We start from the raw sequence: 12,465 nt of genomic DNA, 5'->3' as shown, positions 1-12,465 counted from the left end.
ACAGCAGGCCACACTCCTCCCCTACTGACCTGAGCATGACTCTATGCTTGTGCCATTTTAATGTGCCAAAAGGAGATCCCTTCAGATCAGAGAGGAACTGCCAATGAGAACTTCTCTGCTGGCTTTTCCTCTGGCTCCTCCTGTTACAGCCCTCCAGTTGGAGGGGGAGGCTGGAAGGAAGCCAGCAAAAGCACTTGCTCAGTTTGTTCCCTGGCTGTCCTGGAAAACTGCCACCATGTTGCTCTGCTTGCTACTTACGCATGCATGAAGGGGTGGAGGGGCTCCACTTTTTGCCAACATGGCAAATCCTTCGGCTTGGTCCCTGTAGCTCAAAGCCAGGGTCACAGCTGTAAAAAACCTCACTGCCAAAGAGGAACTCTTCTCCCTGAACAGATCCATGTTCTATCATGTCCGGGGGTCCACATGATACTCCTATAACACAAGGAATATGTTCCAATCAGATATAATGCATATGGCCTGTCCTGTTCACAGCTCCTCCACAGGTTTTACTCTGACAGGGAAAGAACACAGTGTTTATCTGGGCATTCCCAGACATTTGCCCCTGAGCAGCAGAACAGTAGCATGCTTGGTGCTTCCAGTTCCTGCTAAAAGACCAAATCCATTGCATCTGTGCTGGCAGGAAGCCTCAGGAAATTCCACTGGTGCCACCTAAAGCCTACAGCTGAGGTCCACATAAGTATTTATGTAGACAATTTCTATTTTGGCACTGCAGTCAGTGGGCATCAGGCATCTCATAGAAGTGAAGTACCTTTGAGAATGAGTATCCATACAGTTAAATTTGAGGATGCTAAGTACCTGCAACTCCTGGCAACTAACGTGTTCAGAGGTCCTCAGAAATCATGACCTTAAGTGTCAGAACTATTTAAACTTGGAAGCTGTCTGTACAGCTTTCTTAGGAATACAGAAGCAAGGCAGAAAGGTCTAGTGATTTCCTTCACACTACTACCTGTAGACACCACCAATTCTGCAACTCTTCCAGGCTTTTATCAGTGGTACTTACCAAAATTTTTAGGCAAATGCAGACAGTATGAGTTATTAAGCAACACGAGCATTAGTGTTTTCTGTTGTGTAAAATCACCCTTGACCAAAATTAAGTGGTAAACTAAGGTGGAACATACTTCTGCACGCTGGCACTGTGCCACTCCAGAGTGTGTCTTCTTGGCAAGTCCGTTCTGCATCACCCTGTGAAACAAAAGAAAAGGCTCAAAGAACAGCTTTACTTGGTTAACTCTTTTCTCCCATCAACTTTAGTATCCAGCAAGGCCAGGGCGTATTCCCCCCATGTGCAACCCATGTAAAAAGATAGTTGAATGCTACAGCCCAAGTCTACTAGCAGAGTTTAGGGTAGAACTCCTACCTGCACAGTGATGGGTATTGTTTATAAACCAAAATTTTGTGGGCACAGTTAGTTCTCTTGTCCTTCTCCCTGGAGTATCATCTTTCTTGTCAGTTTTACCATTCTTGTTCCCACAAATGTGTTATGAGGACAAATTTTCTCCTTCCAGGACTCACAGACAATCTAACTTTTTTTCAGCAACAGTACAAGCTTGCGTTTTATAAATGTAAGGTACTGATTTTGACCACATCCCAAACATTCATTCCTTAAATTTCCTTACAAATAACGTTATTTCTTTCTTACATACAGGCTTTCTAGCCAGTCTAATAGCCCAGGATTTATTTCTTATTTTATTCCAAGACATGGAGAACAACATCTAAATTTGTCCTTTGAAGTAATGTACTTTCATTACAAAGCAAACCCATTGATAAGGGCAGCTGTTTAACATGAGTGTTATACAGCATCACACCCAACGGACTTTGCCTCCCAAAAGAAAAAAAGCAGGACTTCTCTTTAACAGGAGAGAGACAGATTGATGCTAGGTGGTGAAGCTGGAATACAAAGCTTGGAAGGACTTTTTACTGTATGAAAGCACTGGCTTATTACCTCCAAAAATTACTTGAAACAGCAATTCTACCTGTCTGTCTAAACACCAACCTACCCCTCCATGCCCAGTGATATTACATATGTGGCAACATAATGCAAATTAAATTTATTGTTACCTAGGTATTCTCTAAACTCTCCTTATTTTTATATTGAGTGACTGAGTGAATTCACTCCTGACTGGGTGTATTCACATGCATGAAGTTCTTAATTTATTACTAGTGTTATGACAGCACAAAGGAAGCACAGTCCTGCATTCTACTTGGTACTCAAAAAACACGGTGTTAAGAGCCAGGCTCTGTTCTGGAGACACCTCACCACCTCATGCCTCTGGACACAACTGTGCCCTACTCTGCCACCACCTGGGGATGGTGGAGGCCATGCTGTGTCTCAGCAACATACTTTCATTTCTGAATTCACTGCAGCTTTTGAAAACACACCTCAGGCCGCTCTGAATTGGCTAGCTTGAGTCCTGACAATGGGACAGCAGTGCTGCTCCAGAGCTCAGGTGGGGTAAGAGCCCAATGCTCATAATGAAAACAAGGGACAGGAAAGAAATTTGTTCCCTTCTCCATCAGGGAATAAAGCTGCCATTGAACAAACTGGAATCTCTTTGCCTTACTAAAACAAGAGATACAACTTTCATACCATCTAGCAATGTCATAGAACTGAGGGCAGTGGAGTTTATCAGGAGCTTTGAGTCTGAAAGGCACAATGCAGCAGACATAATGCGTGGGAGATTATGAAATTGAGGGAAGAATGCAACGTAACTCTGGCCAGAGAACGAGTTCAAGAGAGCAATACATGAGAAATTAACTGTTCCATGATTCATGGTCACAAGCATATATAATGCTGAATTTACAGAGGGCTGAAACAAACTTCAGTTAAAAAAAACACCACCACTGAAAGGTATCTGCTGAACATATATCTCTGAACAGGATGCTTATATTTGCTTCAATTATACCCATAAGTCATTCAAGGACTATCCCAGAGATGCCAGAATCATTCTACAGACAATAACAACAACAATAGCAGACATCCAACTTCTGTGGCAGTTAAAGGAATACATCAGTATGGACCAGACATAATACATTCTCACAGGCATCACATAAGAACTGAAAATGACAACTAAAGGTTTAGAGTGCTGGAGATTTGAGTTTGCTTACTTGTAATTCATAGCCAGAATCACATTTATAAAGAACCACGTCTTTGTAATTGTATTTAGTGCCAACCACAAATCCATGCTCTGGAGACTCTGGGGTCCCACAGGACACAGGAATGCAGATGTCATCAGAAAACGGTGGCACCCAAATGCCACTCTCCTGAAAAATAAATGTAATTAGAGGTGTGAAGGCACCACTTTATATACTTACTTCATATCTAAATGAAAAAGTTAGGAAAATCATAGCAGAGGCATCCAGTGGCTGTGGGTGTACAGATGTGGTTAATGTAATATTATCTGTGCAATCCTTAATAAAACTCAGTAATTTAAGTAAGACTTTTAAGATGTCAACATAGACTGGAGCTCAGCTTTGGCAGGAATGTTCAACTTAGACTTACAAGACAGAAGGAACAAAAAGTAAATGCGGAAACAGAAGCTTGGAAAAGCAAGTTCACTTGTACAAGGTCACCTAATAGCTCAGGGAACATATCAGGAGAAGAATGAAGCCAACAGCTGCCTGATTCCATGCTCTGTACTTCTCTCCTGGCTGTGTATCTAACACCATGACTAAGTTCTTCAGCTGCCTTCCCAGACTTTCTAAGGGAAGTCTGATACCTGAAGAGACACTCATCAAACACACCTAATCCTACTTCCACAGATCTTTGAAACAGCAAAAAAAGGGGAAAACCTTTCTTTACGAAGTGTTGATTCTGCAAAAACACGCATGCTCAGGTTTTCTCATATGAGCAGACTTACTGACTTTAAGGAGTCTATTTACAAGCTTAAGTCAAGGTTGGCCACAGCAAATGCAACAAGAGGCTCCTAGCAGAACTGATGAGGATGTTTGCTCTTTAACATACAGAGGATTCAAGCTTCTACAGCTGCACAGTGGATTAAAATGTGTGCTGCCTGTTATTCCAGAGAAAAAGAGCACTGCACACAATCCTCAAAATACATTAGAAATCTTGGACATAATTTTTTTAAAATCTTGGACATGATTTATTCCCTGAAATGTGATAAAAGAAATGCTTTTCTAAAGGACAGCATTAGTTTTCGATGGAAGCCGAAATTAATAATTTCTAGTTCTGAAAGTCTATACATGAAGAACTAAGAATTGCTCTTACTGGGCAACAAGGAAGCACATTATATTTTGCAGGACATGCTTTAAATTTTTTTGTTATGTGCAGCTAAGGGCCAAAAGCTAATGAGGGCATAAGGAGGACTCTTGAATTCAACAAAGCTGGCAAAATAAAACAGTGCAAATAACACTATACCTTGCATGTAGATGTCCTCGCTCCCACCAGAGTATAGCCTTTTACACACGACAACGTGATGTTTGTGTTCACAGTGAAGTTGTCCCCAGGCACGATTACATGGGTGGTATTTCCTGGGATGGGACACTTTCTGGGGCAACAGGAAATACTTTGAGGAGACCACTGTCCGTCTTCCTGGCAAATGCATACATCCACCTCTGTCACCATTGTGTAGCCTTCCAGGCATCTGCAACACAGCATGAAGACCTGACCCCAGAGACACAGCTAGAGATGAGCTAACCCATATATCACAAAGCCAGACAGTCACTTTTCAGCATTAGTTGTTCAAGGTTGTTAGCACACCTTGGGATTTCTCTATTATTTCAAGGTAACCCTGTAAGAAGCATGTCTTGACTGAGTTTATTCTGTTGCAACAGCTGGCAGCTTCAGACTTCATCTCCAGCTGCTTCATGCTGCTGCAGCACCACAATGGAAAGTGACGTTGGTGGCTTTAGTGCTTGGAAGGTGCTGAATGCTTTAGTGCAGTACCTGCACTGCCTTTCCCTTTGCAAGGAGGGCTTTTGGTTAGGTAAACAGTGTGTGAGTGCCAAGCAATTCTAAAGATGATCTCACTTTCTTCCAAGAACAAACCAAACCTTAGGCTGCCCGCAGGCCATTTGCTTAGACATTTAAGGCTGATTTGTTCTTTTCCTCACAGTGCTTCACCAAGAGCAACTCAACTGGCTTGCACAAGTGGGTTCACTTGTAGAAAGGCAGACACAAGCACCCCCTTCACCTTGTTAAAGATGCATAGAAATGACTGATACCATTAGATTCACCCACATGCCATCTCCCAATTCTGTCCCATACTATTACTTGCTTTTACAGCCAAAAAACCATCTCCCCTTCTGCCAAGGAAGTCCTCACCTTGGAGAAAGAGATCCGCAGTGTGCACACTTCAGGAAATTAACAAAATGCCCTTTCTCTAATATCTTACAAAGGAGTAACTTCGCATCACCAACACTTGCTGACAGTGCAGTGTAACAGTACAGAAAATGGGACACGAGGAAGATCAGCCCTTCTATATTACAACAGGCACCCGAGGAAGATGTAAATGGGGTGCCAAAAGGGGAGAAAAATTGCACACCCTACTGACTGGTGCTGCCAGCTGCTAAGAAAACCTGAATGTCCAGACCGGTGTTTCAGAGGAGGAGAAGAGAAATGCAAAGGGGAATGGGAAACTAAAGGTGGTGGAGGACTGCAGCCCAACAGGCTTGATGGAGTTTTGACAGTCGTCTAAATAATATTTTATATGTGCATGGGAATGTGAGCTTTGTCAAGCTGAGCATGTGATAGGGCATAACTTTCTTTCCAGGTCTTTTAAAAAGTTGCACTAACTGAGGGTGCATAAACCTTCCATCTTCATTCCCTCAGAAATTCTATAGAAACAGAATAGCAGCAGTATTCTTACCTGTACTGGACCTTGCTCCCATAGGTGTAAGTGCTCCCAAGAACCTCTGCATTTGGGACAGAAGGTGGTGGGCCACAGCTTAACAGCTCACAGCTTGGGTATGGCTTCTTCCAGACACCAGTCTCCATACAAGTCAGTTCTGGACTCCCCCGCATGACAAAACCTGTCAAGCAGGTATAGATGATGGTGTTCTCATCTGCAGAGCTGCTCCCATTGATAAATGTGTTGGGGATGATGGGTGGAGAGCCGCAGGAAATCTGCCCGCAGCGAGGAAACCCAGAACCCCACTTGCCAGCTGCCTCACAGGTCACTTCAGAAGGCCCTAGCAGTTTGAAGCCCTCCAGGCACTGAAACTGGGCAGTCTTCCCACAGCTGAAATCTGTACCAAGAATGACCCCATTCTGAATCTGTGGTGTAGGACACAGACAGGGTAGGCAAGATGGAAGGCTTCCACTCCAGGAGCCATTGGACAAACATTGCCGTAAAGGATTGCCATGCAGTTCATAACCAGGGAAGCACACATACTGGGCAAATTCCCCATAGGTAAAGCCTGAGCCATTCAGAAAGCCATGGGAGATATCTTCAGGAGGTCCACAAATGACTGGCTCACAGTGTGGAGCTTCTGAATCCCAGGTACCATCACTCCGACAGGTAAGCGCAGACATTCCTTGCAGAATATATCCTTCGTTGCAGTGATAGTGCACTTCTTTCTTAAAGCCAAAATCTGAGCCACTAGTTCTCCCGTTGGGAAGAGGCAGCGGCACAGGGCAAGTCACAGCTTTGCAAACTGGAGCAATTCCACTCCAGCTTCCATTTGCAAGGCAGACTCTACTCCTGTCCCCATCTAACAGGAAACCTTCATTGCAGCTGTACTCTGTATGTTTCTGGAATGTGTACTCCTCTCCAGTCACCTGACCATTCTCCAAAACTGGTGGTGGGCTGCAGGAAATGGGAATGCAAATTGGTTCACTGCCATCCCATTTCTGGTTTTCTTGGCATCTCCTCTCTGTGGGGCCATTTAACTGGTATCCAGGATCGCACTCATAGTAGACAACACTCCCATATGTGTAGTTTTCCCCTCTTACGTTCCCATTCATAAGCTGGCTAGGTGAGTTGCATGTTACTGCTTTGCAGTATGGAGCAGTGTTACTCCACTGCCTACTTGGCAAACATAGTCGTTTGTTGGAGCCAACAAGTGTGAACCCTGGCTTACAGGTGTACTGCACCGTGCTACCAAGCGTGTTCTCAGTGAAATGTAAAAAACCATTCTCTGGGGGTGACAGCAAGGTGCACTCTATTGAAACGCAGGCGGGGGCAGTGCCGTTCCAAGCGCCATCTTCTTGGCAAGCTAGAACAGGGTTTCCCAGCAGCTCGTAGCCAGAGTAACATGTGTATAAAATGATAGTTCCAAATAAGAAAGTGGTGAGCTGCATTGCACTGTCCTCCTTCAAAGAACTTTTCAAGTCTTTCAAATTGTCAGCCAGTAACATATGCGAAAGGGAGGGACTCTCTGTAACACTCTCCTGGTCAGAACGTCTTTCCCCATGTCTGACCTGCACGTACTCCCCAAAGTCAATGTGAGGAGGCAGGCCACAGTCTGTTGGGAGGCAGGTTGGTGTGGAGCTAGACCAGCCTGATTCTTCACAGGTCTGCATGGCAAGGCCAGACAGCTGGAAGCCTGGCACACAGCTGTAAATGACCATGGCCCCATAGCTATAATCTGCACCCTCCACAAAGCCATTCTCAATGGGCTGAGGGGGCTGGCAATTTATGGCTTTGCAGGAGGGAACCTCTGTACTCCACTCCCCTGTCTCTAGGCATCTCAGTGTTTCCTGCCCTTGGAGCTGGAAACCTCTGTCACAGGAATATCTAACAGTCTGCCCATAATGGAAGTTTGTGAGTGAGTATTTGCCATTGAGGATATTCTTAGGCCTTGGGCATTGAATAGGTTTGCAAGCTGGCCTTCCTCCAAGCCACTGGCCGTCTTCTCCACAGAGGATAGTTGTGTTCCCCACTAGTTCAAAGCCTGGTTTACATGTATAGAGGGCTGTGCTAAGGAAGGTGAGGCCCTGCACATCAACAATGCCATTCTGAATTTCTTCTGGCTGGGGGCACTCCACAGGAATACATTCTGGCAAAGGCAAGCTCCATGAGCCATCAGCCTGGCATCTGATTGTAGACTCACCCTTCAGCAAAAACCCATCCACGCAGATGTATTTCACAGTGCTACCAAAATGAAGGGAGGAAGTCAAGGGGTCACCAAAAGGGATGTACGGAGGTGCGGGGCACTGTACAACCTTGCAGAAGGGAAAGGAATCATTCCACTGTTGGGAGGGCAAGCATTTCAGTACAGAGGAGCCATGCAAAACGAAACCCTCCTTGCAGGAGAACTGTACAACACCGACTTGGTAAGTCACTTCCCTCAAGACCAGCTGGTTTTCTGCCAAAGGTGGTTCTGGACATTTTGTTGGCACACACTTTGGGCTTTGCTTTTTGCTCCATTTCCCAGACTTCTGACACGTCCAAGAAACATCTCCAACCAGCTCATAGCCTTCATCACAGAAAAACTCAACTTTGGAGCCCATATCAAAAGTTTCTCCCTTGGAGTAGCCATGCTGGATGGGTGGCGGTTTTCCACAGCTGAGGGGAACACAATAAGGAGTTGATTCACTGTACCATTGCCGATTGGCTTGGCAGACAAACACTGGGCTCCCAACCAGCTGGTAGCCAGACTCACACTGATAATATGCCTGATTCTCAAAGAAGCGTCCAGTTGTTTCCTGCAAAACAGATAAGACGGGGACATGTCTGAAATGAAGATGCATGACTGTAGCAATAGGAGGCTGATTTAATTTCTTGTGTTCTCTTGGTCTATCTTCTAGCTGAATCCCAGACAACAGTAAAGGCTGTCTGCAAAGGAATGAATGCAAATAACTGATACAGAATGTCTTGCCTCAAATGATGCACTGTGCTGTCAGGAAATCTGAGAGCACCATCAAAAGGAAACAGAAAATTCAGGGCTTAAAAGGTAAAAGCTAGAAAATATTTCCTCTGCTTTCCCCCTTCCTGACCCATGAGGCCAAAAGATGTGTAGACAGGAAGACAGAAAAGAAATGGGTCAGGAGAAGCTGCCATGAAATGGCCTATTGTTGTTATGATTCTTTAGCTTACAGGTGTATTCAAGGCTGGAGCCTTCAGATGTACTACTACTAGGAGATGTTTATAACTGCCACATATGCAGCTGCAGGGTTTTGAGCAGGCAGCTGAGGAGCCCCTCAAAGTTGCAGGCTGAGCTCTCACTGAGGTAGTAAAAAATGTCTCTAACTGGAAGGAATATCTGGAGGAGTGATCCTACCTAAGGAAGACAACACAGAGTGATATGCATTAATTAGAGGATGTATCTGTGTGGGAGGCTGAACAGACATTTTTGCTAGTACTGCTGGAAGCCCATGTAGGAACTGGGATGCAAACCACCCCCGCCACCCCCAGTTTTTAGCAAATGCAGATTCCCTGGTGGCTAGATTTAAGGAAGGTGGGGGGATGTTCAGAAGAAAAATACTTCAAAAATTCAAAGTTAAATCTTTACAATGGTGTATTTGATCTTCCTTACCACAATATTACCCTTGTGAATCAAAGCACAACACAGGTTAAGCGGTTGTTAAAGGTCTGGGCTGCCACAAGGGGATTTTTACTTCAGGCTTTGTTACAATGTAATTTGATAAGGAAAGGGAAGTTCTGACTTCAGTAAAGAGGTGTGCTTGCATCAAGAGGAGAGAAATTTTCCCAGGGTGATTTACCTACTGCAAACCAGTTTGTTTTTCAAGGCAGTGAAAAGAGCAAGGCTTGTGAACTGGCAACAGTACTTCAAATATCTCCAGATGACACTGGGAAGCCACCCATGGACCAAAGAAATGGAGAGTAAGACATTAAGGAAATCAATTGATTGTCATATGGCATTTTGAGTCTCCTAACTGAAAACCCACTTTAAGATAAGAAGTCCCATGTAAGTGTCCATGTTTTTCAGACACGATTCTGCTGCAAATCCACCCATTTTTCCCTTTGTTTATTCCATCCAGTCATGTGCTTCCATAATTTTAACAGGAGAGCAAAACAGAAGAAAGAAAACCACAATAGCGGCAATTGTGAAGACATATGCAGTTTGCTATTGTACCAGGCAGATGAGAAAACTCATTCTGTACCTTAATAAAGCCATTCTCAAGCTGCGGTGGTTCTCCACAGGACACTGGGTGGCATGTGGGCAAACTGCCACTCCAGTTGCCCGTGGCCTCACAGGTCCGCTTCTTCTCTCCCTTGATGTAGAACCCCTTGTTGCAGCTGTAAGCCACCACTGCTCCGAAGCTGTAGTTGGCCCCACTGGCATAGCCATTGCTAATATCGGGGGGCTCTCCGCAGCGAACGGGGATGCACTGGATGCTCAAAGGAGAAGGATTCCACTGGCCCCCTCGAAGGCACTCGATCTTAGCTGAAGTGTTCAGAACAAAGCCTTCCATGCACTTGAAGCTCACGATGGAGCCAGCTGCAAACCTGGCTTTACTCATGGATTCCAGGATGCTGTATGAGACGGTGGATGGCTTTTCACAGAAATCAGCTATGCAGTGGGGCATCTCCCTGCCCTCTGGAGGCACCCACTTCCCTTCTGCATTGCAAAGCAGCTGAGAGTTATCAGCCAGGCTGTAGCCATCCGAGCAGAAGTAATAAGCTATATCACCAAAGAGACGGTGGCCACTCTCTGGTGACGCATTTTCCACATGGGGTGGTTCATCACAGGATACTGCCAGGCACTGCTGGTGGCTCACACTCCACTTGCCGCTGGCTAAGCACTCTATGGTTGCAGGGCCAACTAATGTGTAACTGTGGAAAAGGAAACCACATAGGAAGTAAAAAATACAAGCACTGTCAGACACTATCTACAGTTTCCTGAAGCCCTCTGCAGTACAAGCTTGCTTGCTAGCACCCTGGAAGAATAGGATCCTTTACAAAAGCTATGATCAACTTCAAAAGGAAAATCTTAAAGCCTATGTGTCCACGTGTGAAGTCTTACAATGGGAGATATCCTAGCACACCTTGTGTATATTGCTCCTCTCTCATCTGTCCATCTGATTACCGTTCCTGAACTTCCACTTTGGTTGAAACTACTACAACAAACCTAACATTGTGCTGTGACAGTGCATACAATCCTCAAAGAAACAATCCCACCAAGAAATTCTTCCCCTTTAGCAGAACTGAATGGAGAAGAAAGAGATAAAAAGCCCATAAAGGCCTTTTGGGTTCCTGTATCAGCCCTATCAATCTTCACACTTGCAAGCAATGAGAAATTCCTTGGTGAGTTACCCACAGAGACTCTTGCCAATAATGCACATGGCAATTTTGTAAAACCTTCTTCCCAAAAAAACACTGTAAAAATGGTTCTTAAAGCCAGTAAAAGAATTAATGCTGAGTAGAAAAAAAAAAATCATCTTTATTACAATCAAATTCTACAACATGATTACTGTTGTAATTGTATTGTAGTTGTAGTAGCTGTATTTCTCTAATCTGTCTCTGGGATGCAGTGACAGACTCCATGCTGCTCATCACCCCACTTAAAAACCTGCTGCTTAAACATGCAACAGTATAGTCGCAGTACCTGTGACTATCTTCTTCCTCAGTTTTGAAATCTCTGTGGTGTGCTCTCATGGAAAGCAAAGAAACAATAACTACTGCAAAGTTCCTTGTGACTCTTTCCAGCTGCAGGCTGGAAACTGGTTGTTCAGATTTTGATGGCAACATCTTGTAGAAGTGCTTTGTCTTGTTTGCAGGATTTGTTTTCAAACACTTATGACTGGACTCCAGAAAAAGAGCCCATTATCTGCCAATGTTTAATGTGATCCACTCTATTCGCTGTCACAGACAGCTGTGACCCTCTTTAAATGGTGCTATCTTACCCCATTTAAAATGTTTGCACAGGAAAGAGAAGCAGCTTTTTTAATCATTATACAGTAAAGAAAACAGAATAAGGATGCTTTGCTTCAATTATGTTTCAAATAATATTGCAAAGCCAGTTCATAAGAAAAAAACCGGCTTATCAATCTACCTTTTTACATTAAGAAGGAGCAGAAAATCCTCCAGTCACTTAGGGCCTGACCTGGCAAAAGCTCTGCATACCTGCTCTGCCTTTTGGACAAAACAGTTTCAAGAAATTCAGTGGGACTGTTCACAGGCTGTAAACATAAGCATGTGCAAAGGTTCTTGCAGGATCAGAGTCCAGCATTACATTCATGCTTGACATTATCAAGATGGAGCCTCATCTTCGATGAAATACGGTCTGAAAAGGTCATTACACTGAGAAGATGGAAATTAAAGATAAATAATGCACCTCAATAAACAAGGAGTCAGTTTTAAGGAAGCAGAATTTAGAACACCAGAACAGACAGTTCTCAAAGCACACCAAACAGCTTGCTTATAGCCTGAAGAGACATAGGGAATTCTTTATGATCAGGGCCTTGAGTTTACCACAGAAGTACTAGTCCTGTAGTAACTCCAAGGGAGAGGGCTTCCTACTGAATTGGTCTATCATTCCCCATGACTCCTCTTCATTCTCCTCTTCCAGAGTGTATTCAGC

General features: G+C 44.3%; 1 protein-coding gene across 1 annotated transcript in view; it reads right to left on the bottom strand.

The window, feature by feature from the left end:
- The window catches only part of SVEP1 (sushi, von Willebrand factor type A, EGF and pentraxin domain containing 1), a 145,767-nt gene that overhangs the window by 18,086 nt on the left and 115,216 nt on the right, over window positions 1-12,465 (bottom strand). Inside the window, exons 37-42 of the mRNA XM_075726219.1 lie at window positions 10,046-10,718; window positions 5,847-8,626; window positions 4,397-4,622; window positions 3,127-3,282; window positions 1,140-1,203; window positions 259-432 (exon numbers count right to left, since the gene is read on the bottom strand). Of these exons, the coding sequence (XP_075582334.1) occupies window positions 259-432; window positions 1,140-1,203; window positions 3,127-3,282; window positions 4,397-4,622; window positions 5,847-8,626; window positions 10,046-10,718 (4,073 nt within the window). The remainder of the gene's footprint in view (window positions 1-258; window positions 433-1,139; window positions 1,204-3,126; window positions 3,283-4,396; window positions 4,623-5,846; window positions 8,627-10,045; window positions 10,719-12,465) is intronic.

This window comes from Pelecanus crispus, chromosome Z (assembly GCF_030463565.1).
Source record: "Pelecanus crispus isolate bPelCri1 chromosome Z, bPelCri1.pri, whole genome shotgun sequence".
In the NCBI taxonomy this organism is placed as follows: Eukaryota; Metazoa; Chordata; class Aves; order Pelecaniformes; family Pelecanidae; genus Pelecanus; species Pelecanus crispus.
This window is presented reverse-complemented; position numbering and strand designations above follow the sequence as displayed.